The following is a 15,757-nucleotide window of genomic DNA, read 5'->3' as shown; positions in this document are numbered from 1 at the left end:
CCCCGGTGACATAACACCACAAAAATATCTTTCGAGTGAGGACGGGTCCGCCTTAAATCAAAATTCTAAAGGGTGAGGTAAGCGATAACCGTGACATAAGAGCACATAGCAGGGCAATGTTATAAAAAATCTGTCCTAAGTAAGCATGCCAAAATAGCAGTTGGATATTATATGGGTTTGTAACTAGCGCTTGTAATTGTAATGTAGGTCAGTCCTAGCTTTAGCTGGCACTTCCTACCATGTCTTTCTCGTCATACAAGAGTCTATTGTTGGCCTCCAAGTGTGAAACCATGTGTTTCCTATTAAAAGCTAACGGAGCACCGCGTTACTGCTTTACGATACGGCCATTGCTTTTGCTGTTTGATCTCCAGTCTAAACAGAATGTTGCGACGGGAACACAAACCAAAGTGGACGGGCCTCCAAAACAAATTTGTCTGCCTTGCGTTCACTCTTGTATACAAAACCACTGGGCCCACTGTGCTAATGATAAGCCGTGGTGATAACCACTGCCACCATCTTTTCTCGTTTGCCTTTTCCCACATATGGTCTGTAAGTTGGTGGTCAGACATGCCGGCAACGTATTCCTGTGGCTGGCCACTCCCAGTTAAAAAGGCTCTCCGGCTGCTCGCATTGGCAAAACAGGCGCCTAAATATAGGTCGGCCTTGAGGTTCAGGGAGAGGCCCTCTGTGCGTAGACGTGGAGGCATTTCGTGTTTAATGTTTCATTTCAATAGACAAGGTACGTTTTATGGCAAAGAGGAAAATTAATATCATAAAGGGTTTGCACAAGGCCACATATACGTACATATATGTATGTATGTATATATGTATGTATGTATGTATGTATGTATGTATGTATGTATGTATGTATGTATGTATGTATGTATGTATGTATGTATGTATGTATGTATGTATGTATGTATGTATGTATGTATGTATGTATGTATGTATGTATGTATGTATGTATGTATGTATGTATGTATGTATGTATGTATGTATGTATGTATGTATGTATGTATATAAGTATATGTGTATATAGTATATATGTGTATATAGTATATATGTGTATATAGTATATATGTGTATATAGTATATATGTGTATATAGTATATATGTGTATATAGTATATATGTGTGTATAGTATATATGTGTGTATATATGTATATATGTGTGTATATATGTATATATGTGTGTATATATGTATATATGTGTGTATATATGTATATATAGGTATATATGTATACAGCTTTCATTTCTTGACACTTTTGCACCGACGCTCGTGGATTTAATCCGAAATGTGGCGCCGAGGAGGACGGAGAGCAAGTAAACGGCATCGACGCACTAGTTTTCACAGCAGAGTGGAGAGTCACAACACTGCGACATTCCTGGCACTCCGAACGGCTTTTTGCGTCCCGCCGAGAGGCCCTTGTTGCTTTTTGGAGAGGTCAGCACTTCCACTTGCTTCTCACAGAATTGTGCTTATGTTTTTCTCAACCACCCCCAAAGTCAAAAGTGTTTTTGTTCAGTCGGAAGAAGAAAAAAGATGGGAAAGCCGGAGGGAGATTAGAAAAGAGTTGCAGATGTTTCATATTTTAGCTCATAGGTTAGCAAAGAACCACATGTGGTTTACGATACCTTGTGTATTTAAACCATTTAAAAATGTTTGTATGTCCTTGCAGGATTATTGTTTCCAGATAATATTTACGTGAACAGCCACGGATTTTATATTGTGTTTTTTGCAACCAAATTTTACTCTATCTGAGCCATAGAAAGTGGGTCATCTCTAACAAAAAATACATAACAATAACTCACAATAGTACATCTATTTGCTAGTATAATAGCGCTGTTGGCGCACACTTTTCCCTATTTGGGGAATGACCATCCCTCGATCAGGCTGTTTTTTTTCATCAGATGCAGGGATTAGTAAAGAATTGTCCTGTGAACACATTATTGCTGTGAGCAGAATTGAGTTTGTCAGGGGCTTGAAAAGCTGAGTTGTTGTTTTCTCTTTTGTCCTTGCGGCCGATTGCCTATTCTGTTACGTTTTAGGCAAATACAATGGTTGTTTCTTGACCTAGCCGTTAGCTATTCACTGAAATTCTCCCAATGATTTAATGTAATATAATGCACACTAAAATGGTATGCCAAGAGTTCTCTTATTGGTCTTTAGGAAGATGCTTGAAAGCACTCGGTCACGGGGCCTGACCTTTATGCTTACTTTTGCGTCAACATGCATGCATGCTGGGCATCCTCTGAGGCCTTCTAAAAGGCTATAGAAGTGTCTCAATGGGCGCCTACCCACGTTTTTTTATAACTTCACAGAGCAAAACGTGCCTTCAAAGGCTCTCCCGGGTGGCATTTCGGGTGATGATCAGGATTAGAGCCAAAATGGGTAAAACGAAATTATTTTTTTCTACAAAAAAACATACTTAATCCTTTAAAAAACTTCTTATACGGCATACATAATTCGAAATGATCAAAAACGTATAAAATACGGGAAAAAACAGGTATGAGAAAGTAACATAGTCACCTAAATTAGCTTCTTGGGTAATTCTAAATCAGATTTTGAGCAAAAAACAAAAACGTAACAGTAGATCATTGGTCATTGATCAAGATGTCTGACTGTGAATGGCGGGCAAGGCTTTTGTTTACAGGCGTGTCTGTCTAATGCCGCATTAGGCCAACTGTGGCAGGACAATGGAGTTTGCATGTGTGTGATTTAGCATTTGTTACAATGGACCAGTGGGCCAAGGAAGGATGAGGGAGGGGGATTATAGGTCAGGACAAAGAAAAAAAACTCAAACATGAAAAAAACATCCAGCAACTAGAGATTATTTTTGAGGAACACATGTTGTCTTTCTGGTTTGGCATCTTTTCTTTGCCTCTTTTCTATCCGAGCTGTAAATGAGAGGCTAGACAGCGGATATTTTTTTCCAGCCTGTTAAATATGCAGTTTCTCCAAAGTTTAAAAGGTCATAGTTAATGTGTGGGTCTTTTAATCTAGTATCCCTATCTACAGATGAGTCTGTCTGATCCTGGACTCCCTGCATATCTAATCCTAGAACCCTTCTGTCCACATCCTCGCGTGTGTTTTGGGAATTAATACCAGTAAACAATGTCCGCTCCAATCAGTTTTATATAGTAAATGAGCGTGATGCCAGCTGGGTTAGGGTTTGGGTAGGGTTAGGGTTAAGATAGGGTTAGGGTTTGGGTAGGGTTAGGGTTTGGGATTACGGGATTGTCTTTTACTCGCTGATTTCCAGAAAACAGCCTAGCAGGCTTTGGTACCTCTTGGGATATTGTGCGAGTGAGCGTATTGCATCCATCTGCCCTATCCAAATCCACCCCCTCTCGCCCCTTAGAACCCCCCATCCCTTGTTTGCCTCATTTCATCTCCAGGTGGGCCTCTCTGCAGCCTGCTGCATGCATGTATTAGTAGTGCCTCCTTGAAGGAAAGCGACCTTCAAAATGTCCTTTGGTTGCCACAGAAGCTGGTTTGATGGACGCTTAACATTTACATTTGCTGTGCAAATCAAGGCAATGTGAATTTCAGCTATTTAAAACATTGGCCTTTCCAATTAGGAAGGGACAAGATGATGTAAAATGGGAAATAAGGGTGATAAGTATTAAGACAGGACTACAAAGGGGCTATTAAATGGAACAATTCATGTATTCCCCCAGAAAAGGACGATATACTTGTACTAGTCTATGGTGGGTTTTATTATGGCTTCCTTCCAATGAGACAAACATTGTCCGAGAGGGAGTCCAGATTCAGCACTACCGTTAATGCACGGGTGTCTTTAGCCCCCCCGAATGAAGGCATACAAACACAGGAAGAAATGAGGTCAGAGTGTCATGAGTGCCCTTGCTGCGTATCCGCATGCACTTTGTGTGGCTCTAGTCCATGTGTGTGTGTACTATGTCTGTTTCTGAGAGGTAACTCTAGGGCAGAGGTAGGGAAGCTATGGCTCGGGAGCCACATGTGGCTCTTTTGATGGGTGTAAATGGCTTTCCTTTTTAAAAAATCATAATTTTTCTTCATTAGACTCTTCTGAATGTATTCTCTCATTGATACTCATTGATTAGCAACAGTGAAATAATGTTCTCAAAATATTTCAGACTTTTTTTGACTTTCAAAGTGGTGAAATGAATCATAAATGCTCACATTTTCATGCATTTTTGACTTTTAAATTCTGACTATGGCTCTCAAGGAATAATGTTTGAATATATCAATTGTTTATGGCTTTCTACCATTGTTTCTAGCATCTATCACACATACAAATCCCTTTTGTTCTACCAATGCTTATGGCTCACCACAGATCGACTGTCTGAGACCTGAAAACAAAAAAAAAAGGAAAAATGTGGGTGTGAGTTTGTTTAGCAGTCGCCCCGCGGTGCCCTACATCTGTCAACTTGTTAGGAACACCATAAGCCAGCTCGCCAAAGCGGGAGACCGCGAGTGTGTCTGCATAGTAACAAATCCCGCCATGGCACAAAGGAGGTAAAGCTTGAGGGTGTGTGTGTGTGGGTGTGTGTGTGTGTGTGTGTGTGTGTGTTTGTGTGGGGATTGTCTGGTGGATACAGTCTGCAGGGGGTCTGTTCAGTTTTTGTCAACAACTCTCTTTCAACAGCCAATCAGATGACACGCTGAAAATGACCACCAAGGCCATTCAGTACATACAGAATCAAATACACACAATAATAATCTGTCCAAAATGGTTCATGATGACGCAAAGAAGCAATCGTAGCGTTTCTATGGTGACCCTCACCTTCAGGCAATGTTCTATCAACCTCAAATGTGATATAACAACCTCGATTGTTTCGTTACGTGACCTGTTGTTGATCCGGTGCACTATTATTGTCACATTTATTATTCGCTTTTCCAGGAAGGATAGACAAAGGGACGTTTTTTTTTTGTTTTTTTATTGATGTGAACACTTTTTACAGCTGTGCAAGAACAAACAATGTCCTGGAATATGACATATAAAAATGTTGGTGACTTTTAATGATTTAATACCTTGTTTGGTTACTGAGAAAAATGGAGGCTCTAAGGCCATATGGAGTGCATGTGAATATATATTGATTTATAATTGCATATTTCTAAGGCAAAATGTCTAAAATGACACTGAAATCATTACAGGAGGCACTGAGCTCATTTTTAGGAGCGAGGAAACGAACGCATGCGCAAACCCACACAAATTGTGAGGCAACTCATTCATAATAAAGAAGTCTTCAAGTTCTCCACACTGATGAGAAGAAGCAGCTACGGACATCCATGGACACCATGCAAAAGGTCAGCTTTACCTTGGATTAGATAGAGCGAGTGTAGTAAGATTTATATGTCTCAAATGGTATTTTACATATATTTATTTATAGTATTTTTTCTTCTAATTTTGTGCACGTCTGGGGGTGACCGGCACGGGTTTCGTCCCTCTTTCGGGGGAAAGGTGAGGTCCCTTGGTGTCACCGGAGCCCTGGCGCCGCGAGAATTTGTGGGGATCCAAACCTTTGGGGAAGAAGATGGCGGCGGGTGAGCAAGAGAAGCCTCGTTGGATGGCGTTTGGTCATATGAGACGACTGTAGATGCCAATGATACGGAAGTCTGCTTGTGTGAGAAGGATAGGTGACAGTGATTACGGTCAAGGCCACTGAAAGCAAATCTGAGTGAAATTTGAGGACGTGTGCAACAGTGGCGGATCAAATGCGAGTAGGGCCCGTTTGCCCTGAGTGGTCATTTGCTCTTTTTCTCCAGGTTTGGCCAGCAGAGAGCGCCAAGTGGGACAGAAAGATCCAAAATGGAAGATGAACGTCGACGGGCAAGGGATGATTATATGGCTCTTGCGTTACAAAACGCTGGCACGTGGCAGAACCTCCACTTTTTGCGCCTTAGCCAGCAACTGGCCAGGTACGCGCACGCCGCAGTGCTCGGACGTTTGGTCGCCGGTCTTTTGGCCGCCAGTCAAATGGTGACAGAGTTTACTGTTGAAACCAGCTCTCAAAATTATATTCATGACAGAGAGTTTATAACCTAAGAGAGAGAGTTTAATCTCTAAGTACTGTTTAATATCTAAGTACATTTGACCGGAGACCAAAAGACCAGCGACCAAACGTAAATGGCCGGACCGGGCTCACGCGCCTGCCCTTTTAGGCCCTGGGTCAGCAGCTACTTCCACAAGTTCCCAATGCACATCTACTGCCTTCCCGTGCGCTCCACCGATCGCGTAGCCGGAACGAGGAAGACCGGGTTGGGCAGGTGGCGTCGTCTGGCGAACGGGAAAACTGATGGCAGCCCGTCAAGCCTTCCCGAAAGCGCGGTTGGCACGATTGGACGCCAAGTTTAGAACAATAGAGAGGAATGGTCAATATGTCAATTGCGATCTGCCAGTAGATCGCCAACCTACTATTGCTAGTCTATTGGTTTCCTAAAATAGGCTATTAAGTAACTTTTGTCATGCTGTAAAACAAAATAAAGCACTGTTCTCAGCGAAGATCCCATAGTCCACTTCCATGAAGATGTAAATAGAATCTAGTTTTCATGAGCCTTAAATGTCCTCGTGCAGAAAAAACATTAAAAATTTCATTTATTTCGTGATAAAACAATGAAAAACAAAGGTTTCCACAATCCTCGTTTATTCTGGAGATGAAATTTCTGTGCAAATCTCCCATTTATGTACAACGTTTTCCTTGTAACATCGGGCCAGTGTATACATGCAGTACCGGGACTTGCCACGGGAGGTGAGAAAAGCGCAAAGGTGCCTCCACGCTCAAAGATGAGCGAGGAAGAAAACTGCCTCGCCAACGCCGGAAAACAGACGACGCCATCTTGAAAGAAATCATTTCTTTGCCTAAACGTCTTCAAGCTGTCCTTTGTCACCATGTTGTACTTGGAGGATTACCTGGAAAGTGAGTACGCGAGCACACGCACGGTCCCCTCATCTTTTACCCCTTCGCTTTCCGCCCGCCGCCGCCATCGCCACCGTTCGACTCTCAAGGAGTTAGCCTAGCTTCGTGCTAGCTCGCTAAGCCCCCACCCCCTTCCCCATTTCTCTCTCTTTTTTTCTTGTTTCCCCTCTCAGTGATCGAGCAGCTTCCCATGGACCTCCGCGACAGGTTTACGGAAATGAGAGAGATGGACCTGCAGGTCCAAAGTATGGCCCGACTCTTGCACGACATCGCATGTCAACACAACATGGAATTGTAGGGAAAAAACATTAACTTGGTGGCATTCAAGTGCGTTTTTGACGCGTGCAATCAGCCAAATGAGATGGTGGAGGATGCAGACATTCTCTGTGCAGGGCAATGTTAAAAGGGATTTATAAACAAATGCATGACAGAGGGAAATTATAGACTAAAAAGAGTTTTAAAAGGGACAACTCCGATAATGCAGACCAGTACTGATAGTAGTAGGGGTAGTACTGATGGTAGTACTAATAGTAGTGGTGGTAGTACTAATAGTAGTCATGGTGGTAGTACTAATAGTAATAGAGGTAGTACTGGTAGTAATAGTGGTAGTACTGATAGTAGTAGTGGTAGTACTTATAGTACTGAGAGATGTAGTACTGAGAGGTAGTAATGATAGTACTGAAAATGGTAGTACTGAGTGGTAGTACGGATAGTCCTGAGAGTAGTAGTGGTAGTATTACTAAAAAGAGTTTTAAAAGGAACAACTCCGATAATGCAGGGAAGGACACATTTGGGGAATAAAAGTTTTTTTGTTTACATTATACAACTTTTTTTTGGGACTTAAAATTGCCACGGACCAAAGTACATTTGACACCAAATGATGACTCCTAACACTAACTTGAATTTTTGGCGTTTCAAGATGCCACAGACCAGCTGGAGCAAAAGGTCAGCGACTTCTTCGTCAACGCCAAGAAAAACAAACCGGAGTGGAGGGATGACCAGATGGAGGTCATCAAGAAGGTCAGATCAACAACCACAAATGCAATTCATCCATTTTCTTGCTAATCTAGCATTTAACCAACGATCGTTTTTTTTCCTTCTCAGGATTACTACAAAGCCTTGGAAGACGCAGATGAGAAAGTGCAACTGGCCAATCAGATTTACGATCTGGTAAGTGGGAGTCATCCATCCCAAAATGTCCTAATACAGGACTCGGGAACCTTTTTGACGAAGAGAGCCACAAACAACTTATGGGGAGAAAGAAAAAAAAAGAATTGTCTCGAAAAGTAGTTTCCAGCGCCGCCGCTAGGTGTCACTATTGTCCCGTTCTACCCAGGTGGACCGGCACCTGCGGAAACTGGACCAGGAGCTTGCCAAATTCAAGATGGAGCTGGAAGCTGACAACGCCGGCATCACCGAGGTCCTGGAGAGACGTGAGTGTCCGCCGACTCCCATCCCACCACGCCGCCTCCCGTTAACCATGCTCTGCCCCCTTGTGACCTGCAGGCTCTCTGGAGATGGACAGCCCATCACAGCCCGTCAACAATCATTACGTCCACTCGCACACCGCCACTGAGAGTGAGTTTGTCCACCGGGTCGGTTCAATCACTCCTCCCCCCGGTGTTGCTGACGTGGCTTTCTTTGGCTTCAGAGAGGAAGTACAGCGCGTCGGCCCACCACACGACAGAGCACGTCCCTGAGAAAAAGTTTAAGTCGGAGGCCTTGCTGTCCACGCTGACGTCGGACGCCTGCAAGGAGAACGCGCCGGGTACGTGCGTTTTCTAACTTGCGCCGTACCGTGCATCTGACCTCTTTTTGCGCAGGTGTCCGCACCAACAGCACCACGTTGGCCGCCGCTACCACTGCCACCGCCACCAATAACAACAACACCGTGTACGGCGTCCACGCTTCGCAAGCTCTGACCTCGTACAGCCTGGGCGCTCTGCCCGCGGGACCCGCCGCCGGAGCCGGCGCTATTAGCATGGCCGCCGCGCAGGCCGTGCAAGCCACCGCGCAGGTCAGCCCCGCAGATGAATAAGCGCGGCGCGTTAGAATATAAATGTGAAAGTTGATGTCCGTGACAGATGAAGGAAGGTCGGCGGACGTCTAGCCTGAAGGCCAGCTACGAGGCCATCAAGAACAATGACTTCCAGCTAAGCCGAGACTTTGCTCTCTCCCGCGAGTCTTCGCCGTATCCGTCTTCCGCCCTGGCGTCCACGCTGACGCAGGCGCTGGCGCCGGCCACCGCCAATGCTACCGCCGTCAACTCGGACTCCCGGGGCCGCAAGTCCAAGTAAGTAGTGGCGCTAGTACTAATATTAGTAGCGGTGGTAGTACTGATAGTACTGATAGCAGTAGTGGTAGAATGGATAGCACTGATAGCAGTAGTGGTAGAATGGATAGTACTGATAGTAGTACTGATAGTAGTACTGATAGTAGTACTGGTAGTAGTACTGGTAGTAGTACTGGTAGTAGTACTGGTAGTAGTACTGGTAGTAGTACTGGTAGTAGTACTGACAGTAGTACTGACAGTAGTACTGACAGTAGTACTGACAGTAGTACTGGCAGTAGTACTGGCAGTAGTACTGATAAAAGTAGTGGTAGTACTGATAAAAGTAGTGGTAGCAGTACTTCTTTAAAAGAAAAAAAAGTATATATATTTTTTTGCTGGGCTCCAATGTTTTGCCTTTTTTTTTAAGGAGCAGCGTCAAGTCTTCCAATCACCAGTCGTCTTCATCTTCGTCCTCATCATCGCTTTCGTCGTGCTCGTCGTCATCGGCCTTGGCTCAGGAACTGTCTCAGCAGGCGTCGGCGCTGCCCGAAGCCGAGGCCGGGGGGCAGGTGGACTGGACCTATGACCCCAATGAGCCGCGTTACTGCATCTGCAACCAGGTGGCGCCCTCCTGCCAAAATTCGCCAATGAATGGACGAATATCATGATTTAAATTTTGTTTGTGTTTTTTAGGTGTCCTACGGGGAGATGGTGGGTTGCGACAACACAGACGTAAGTATCGTGCCGTACACTCGGATCATCTTCGGGCTTCTCAAAGTCGTTCTCGATGGCGTGCGTGACTTTTGAAAACGGTTAGGCTCATCAATAATCATACTTTAATATAATTATAAAACAATACAGGTAGACATCTGATTAATATATTTAATTCATTTGGCATCTCTGATGATATTCTATCACGCTGCATCAGCAATTTCTTAAGCGTCCTTCCAGGTCTGCATTCTGGGGTAAAGGTCAGTCCTATCTTCCAGTGAATAGTCCTCGGTGACATGTTACGATCCCGAGCTCGCCCCAGACAAACTGAAGAAACTCCCATACAAAAATGATGAAATACACACATATACATATATAATAGTATTACAGAATTAATCCAACAAAAACGCCTTTGAGAAGCTCAACCGTTGTCAAATCTTCGGTTCGATTGACCGACCGACGCGTTCCGCAGTGCCCCATCGAGTGGTTCCACTACGGTTGCGTGGGCCTGAGCGAAGCCCCCAAAGGCAAGTGGTACTGCCCCCAGTGCACGGCCGCCATGAAACGCCGCGGGAGCCGGCACAAGTAAACGTACAGACAGACAGAAAGCTTGAATGCCGTCGCTTGCTTATTTTTCTTTTTGTTCCGATGTGATAAATAGTTCTCGGCAACAAAAAAGCACTTGTCTCATGTCCTTTGTCACCTGACCTTTAGCCCCGCCCCCTCTAAAGGCACTTACTTACGGTTTATCTAAAAGTGAACAGTTTAGCTTCTAAGTAACCAAGGAAGTAAAAATATAGGAAATAACTCCGGTACTGCGTTTGTGATTACTTTTGCTACGTCATGTACGAGCGGTTTGAAAATGCGTGCGTACGTGTGCGTCGCGTTTGAAGCTTTGGCCGAGCCCGCTTACGAACAAGAAAATCCCTGTTAAGTTTTCTTGTCTCACTTTGTCGCGATGTGCGGCGCCGCCGTGCGGAATGTGTCGCCGACGCGCCGAAAGACGAGAAGAAAGACGCGGAGTGTACGCGCCAATGCCGGCGCCGGCCTCTGAAGCAACTCCAAATGTGGGGCTCCCAGGCCTGCAGGCTTTATTTGACCTTTGACCAGAGAGTAAAGATGGGTGACGTGGAACGCTTCCTCCTCCTGTCGCTTAGCAGAAAAAGTTTATTTAAGGTGTTTTTTTTTCTGGGGGACTCCAACTGCGGCATGTTGGTGTATCAATAGCTTTTTAATCACTTATATGTAAATACACAAGAAAAGTTGCTCTCAACTTCTACCCTGTTTTACCCTAAGGCCGATATGGGCAAACTACGGCCCGCGGGCCACATCCGGCCCGTTAAGTTTTTTAATCCGACACTTTACTTTATACTTGGTACTTTATACTTTTTACTTTACTTAGTACTTTTTACTTTACTTAGTACTTTTACTTTACTTAGTACTTTATACTTTTTACTTTACTTAGTACTTTTTACTTTACTTAGTACTTTTACTTTACTTAGTACTTTATACTTTTTACTTTACTTTTTACTTTACTTTTTACTTTACTTTTTACTTTACTTTTTACTTCACTTTTTACTTTACTTTTTACTTTACTTTTTACTTTACTTTTTACTTTACTTTGTACTTTATACTTTTTACTCTACTTTGTACTTTATATTTTTTACTTTACTTTGTACTTTATATTTTTACTTTAATGATGAGTGATGAGTATGTTAATACTTTAGTCCTTTTTTTCCATTTATGTCTCATATGTACCGTTAACAGATGCACTTTTTTATATGTATCCTATCTTGTGCTGACCCGGCCCATCTTGCAAATTTTTAAAGTCAATGTAGCGCCTTTATTATCATTTAATAAGGGCAATTGCAATCATGAATAAGTGGAGCAATTGGCTGAGGCTGACAGGTATGTATGTAAATACCAGTTGATATGTCCATGCTTAAATGAAACCATAAGTAGTGTATAGTATAGTTTACTTGGATGTGGAGTTCCCAGTGTTAACCTGTTTGAATTTTCCATCATGATAAACTTGAAAAGTTGAAATTTCCAGAGTTGGGCGTTGGCCTTTCGTCATGGGGACGATGATTGTCCCTGTCCAATTAGCTGTGGCCACTGACGTCACTGCACTGGTCTCCAGAAGGACAGGGTTCTGCCTCTCAGTCTTCAGACTGCTCCGAGGTCTCGTCGGTGCGCGCGGGCTCCTCCCGTACGCGCACGCGCATGAGGACCGGCGACCGTAGCGGCGGCGGCTGACGCGGTGGACGACGCCATGGAGGTCAATCCCAAATCCCAGTCGGTGTCGGTGAGACGCGTGTGCACACTGACGATGCTGCTGTGCGTGTGCCCGCTGTGCTGTCAGGCCACTTGGATGTGAGTATTCGCGTGCACGCGCTTGATTATTTCTATGCTTTTCATTTTTTTCTCTCCAAAGTTGAGCTAAAAAGGTTCAGATGTTTTCTCTTAAAGTAAGATGGGTAGCAAAAGGGTGAGAATACAGACACAGAAAAATACATTTTAGACATAAATAGATGTATGTATATTTATATATACATATTCAAACACATACATACACATAGAGATATATAAGCACATATATACATACACATAGATATATACATTATATGATCAAATGCATAACTGAGCCTTAGTATTGTTCTATTAATGTAGAATTAATTCTACAGTAGAAAAGACACATGCCAAATGCATAGTTTATTTATTTTTCAAATACAAAAGAGTGGAGGAACAAAGTGCAAACCGATGTAATGAAAAGTGCACCAAATATTTTAAGCAATTTGACAATGCAAGTTCTTAAACATTCTTTTAACAGAATCTAGGATTAACTATGAATGTTGGATTTTTTCCCCCATTTAAAAGTTGCTCATGTGTGCAAAAGATACTAAAAAAATTGAAGACTTTACCGTTTTCATGTTTGCCCTTGTGGATCTTCGCAGGCTGCTCGGCGTGGACGGAACTGGCGACCGTTCGGGGGAACGGCGAGCCCGAGACGACGACGGCTGCCGCTCTCCCCCGCTCAGCATGGAACAGCGAGAGATCTGTCGCCAGAGAAGCTTCTTAGCACCCAGCATCCGCGTGGCAGCCCGATTGGCCGTCAGCGAGTGTCAGAACCAGTTCCGACACGAAAGGTGGAACTGCTCCACCGGGCACGACCCGGCCGTCTTCGGTCACGAGCTCACCAGCGGTGAGTGCATTCGTTAAATCATCTGGGGGTGCCGGAACAGACTAATTCGACATCATCATTGCTAGCTATGGGTACACCAGTATCACAACTGCCATAAGCAGGTGCATGTCAATGTTCCCAAAGCAGCCAAAGCAGACCGATTGATTGCCACTCTGTCCCAAGGAACCAAAGAGACGGCCTTCCTGTACGCAGTGATGGCAGCCAGCCTGGCGCACGCCGTCACCCGCTTCTGCAGTCACGGCAACGCCAGCGAGTGCGGCTGCGACGGGAGCCCGGCGGGGGACCCGGGACCGGCCGACGCCTGGCACTGGGGCGGCTGCTCAGACCGCGTTCAGTACGGTGCCTGGTTCAGTCGCCGCTTCCTATCTGAGGGCACGCGGGCTCAAGTCCTACGCCGGATGAATGCACACAACAGCGAGGCCGGAAGGCAGGTAGCCCAAAACCTTTCTTTCCTGGTGCTCAGACGTTTGGTCGCCGGTTTTTTGGTCGCCAGTCAAATGGTGTCAGATTACTGTTGAAATCAGCTCTCAAAATTATATTCATGAGAGAGAGTTTATTATCTAAGTACTGTTTAATATCTAAATACTGTTTAATATCTAAGTACTGTTTCATGTCTAAGTACTGTTTCATATCTAAGTACTGTTTCATATCTAAGTACTGTTTCATATCTAAGTACTGTTTCATATCTAAGTACTGTTTCATATCTAAGTACTGTTTCATATCTAAGTACTGTTTCATATCTAAGTACTGTTTCATATCTAAGTACTGTTTCATATCTAAGTACTGTTTCATATCTAAGTACTGTTTCATATCTACATACTGTTTCATATCTAAGTACTTTTAAATATCTAAGTACTCTCGTGAATATAATTTTGAGAGCTGGTTTCAACAGTACTTAGATATTTAACAGTACTTAGATATTTAACAGTACTTAGATATTTAACAGTACTTAGATATCAAATAGTACTTAGATATTAAACAGTACTTAGATATTAAACTCTCTCTCTCTCATGAATACAATTTTGAGAGCTGGTTTCAAAAGTAAACTCTCTGTCACCATTTAACCGGCGACCAAAAGTGACCAAAAGCCCGGCGACCAAACGTCCGGTCACATTTTTTCCCCAGTGACTCGCCGGGCGGCGTTCACCTCTTTCTCTCGGCAGGCGGTGATGACCACCATGTCCACGGACTGCCGCTGCCACGGCGTGTCGGGCTCCTGCGCGGCCAAGACATGTTGGCGTACCATGGCGCCCTTTGGCCGCGTGGGCGCCTTCCTGAAGGACCGCTACGAGCGTAGCGCACGGCTGAAGAGGAAAGAGCTGCGAGTGCAACCCCCGCCCGACAAGCACCAGTTGGTCTTTGTCAACAAGTCGCCTAACTACTGCGTAGAGGACCGGCGCGGTGGCGTCTTGGGCACCAGAGGCCGGCGCTGCAACAGAACCTCCGGCGGTCCCGACGGCTGCAAGTTGCTATGCTGCGGTCGCGGCTACAACACGCACGTGGAGCGCCACGTGCGCAGGTGCGCCTGCAAGTTTGTCTGGTGTTGCTACGTCCGTTGCCGCCGGTGTGAAAGCATGAGCGACACGCACGCCTGCAAGTGAAGGATCAAATCCAACAAAACACTTTATATGTATTTGGTTCAAAATCTCAAGCCTCCCATCGTTTAACCCAGGGGTGTCAAACATAGGGCCCGCGGGCCAGATCCGGCTCGTCTGGTGGTTTGGTACGGCCCAAAAAGAAAGCTGCATTGTATCAAAAAAATATGAATTTTCTTTAAAATTTGTAGTTCGTGTACTATCCGCTTATTTTCTTGTTCATAATATATTGTTCATAATGTAAAAGGAGAATTTTGTTAAAAAAACATTTTGATAATTTACTTATTCTTTGCACTAATTATTAGTATTAGTGACTAATAATTAGTGGAAAAAAGTGGGCTTATTGTTAGTTCTATGTCATTTTGCAATGACTTTACTGGTCTGGCCCGCTTGATCTCAAATTAAGCTGTATTCGGCCCGCAGACCAAAGTTTGACACCCCTGACTCCTCATCTGAACTTTGCTCAAACCCATTGAAATAAAACTAAAAAGCTATTTTTTTTTCTTCAGCTTTATTATGAAACAACAACAAGACATCCGGTTACGTCAGGCCTCCATCACTTCGCCAATCCACGACACGTAATCGGTCAGTTTGGAAAAAACAGCTGGCTTGTCGGGGTCACAGTGGCGACTACCCCACGTCAGAAGGCCGAAAAGGAAGTAGGTTCCTCGCTTGTGACAGAATAGTGGCGCTCCCGAGTCACCCTAAGTGGGAATCCCCCTTAGATCAGTTAGCGTTGGACTCCGAGAAAGATCCGACCTTTACCGTGCAGGCGGCGCCGGCCACGGCGTTGGCGCATAGGTGACCGTCATCCACCGGGTCGCGACCCCACTTCGCCCGACACTCATTGCGCCCCACTAGTGAGACATGAGCTTGGTGTAGACGTCTCTCATTGAGGCTGGCTAGCAAGACAAGGCAAATCGTCAATCCCTTTGCTCAAAAGAAGTCGAATTGTCCTTTTTTTGGTCCTTACCCGTAGCAGTTGTCGTCCCCCATCCGGCGCTGAGACACGTCCAACCATGATCCAGTTCCTCGTCTTCATCCGGCAGGCAGATAGGCATCACACCAGGTCCT

The 15,757-nt window shown here is 44.6% G+C and overlaps 3 protein-coding genes and 1 long non-coding RNA gene across 4 annotated transcripts; 3 read left to right on the top strand and 1 right to left on the bottom strand.

The window, feature by feature from the left end:
- The first annotated feature begins 5,273 nt into the window (after positions 1-5,273).
- LOC144180995 (uncharacterized) lies at positions 5,274-6,272 on the top strand. The gene is made up of 3 exons (XR_013324588.1): positions 5,274-5,530; positions 5,753-5,905; positions 6,149-6,272. It is a non-coding gene; the product is annotated as an uncharacterized LOC144180995 (long non-coding RNA).
- Positions 6,273-6,737: 465 nt separating this feature from the next.
- On the top strand, positions 6,738-10,604 carry ing3 (inhibitor of growth family, member 3). Its single transcript, XM_077709675.1, has 12 exons — positions 6,738-6,903; positions 7,077-7,148; positions 7,823-7,923; positions 8,008-8,073; positions 8,240-8,336; positions 8,410-8,481; positions 8,555-8,671; positions 8,727-8,920; positions 8,988-9,196; positions 9,603-9,795; positions 9,869-9,907; positions 10,359-10,604. The coding sequence occupies exons 1-12, from the start codon at positions 6,876-6,878 to the stop codon at positions 10,473-10,475; spliced, it is 1,305 nt and encodes a 434-aa protein (XP_077565801.1). The 5' UTR covers positions 6,738-6,875; the 3' UTR covers positions 10,476-10,604.
- A 1,430-nt stretch (positions 10,605-12,034) lies between these two features.
- On the top strand, positions 12,035-14,884 carry wnt16 (wingless-type MMTV integration site family, member 16). The gene is made up of 4 exons (XM_077709712.1): positions 12,035-12,259; positions 12,841-13,088; positions 13,251-13,519; positions 14,252-14,884. Exons 1-4 carry the CDS (start codon positions 12,159-12,161, stop codon positions 14,687-14,689), a joined length of 1,056 nt encoding a protein of 351 aa, XP_077565838.1. The 5' UTR covers positions 12,035-12,158; the 3' UTR covers positions 14,690-14,884.
- A 294-nt stretch (positions 14,885-15,178) lies between these two features.
- Positions 15,179-15,750, bottom strand: LOC144180966 (chymotrypsin B-like). Its single transcript, XM_077709153.1, has 3 exons — positions 15,657-15,750; positions 15,449-15,581; positions 15,179-15,387 (listed from the first exon to the last, which is right to left on the bottom strand). Exons 1-3 carry the CDS (start codon positions 15,677-15,679, stop codon positions 15,229-15,231), a joined length of 315 nt encoding a protein of 104 aa, XP_077565279.1. The 5' UTR covers positions 15,680-15,750; the 3' UTR covers positions 15,179-15,228.
- Positions 15,751-15,757: the final 7 nt, after the last annotated feature.

Source organism: Stigmatopora nigra, chromosome 23 (genome assembly GCF_051989575.1).
Source record: "Stigmatopora nigra isolate UIUO_SnigA chromosome 23, RoL_Snig_1.1, whole genome shotgun sequence".
NCBI lineage: Eukaryota > Metazoa > Chordata > Actinopteri > Syngnathiformes > Syngnathidae > Stigmatopora > Stigmatopora nigra.
Note: the sequence above shows the minus strand (reverse complement) of the source record. Positions and strands in the feature narration are given on the sequence as shown.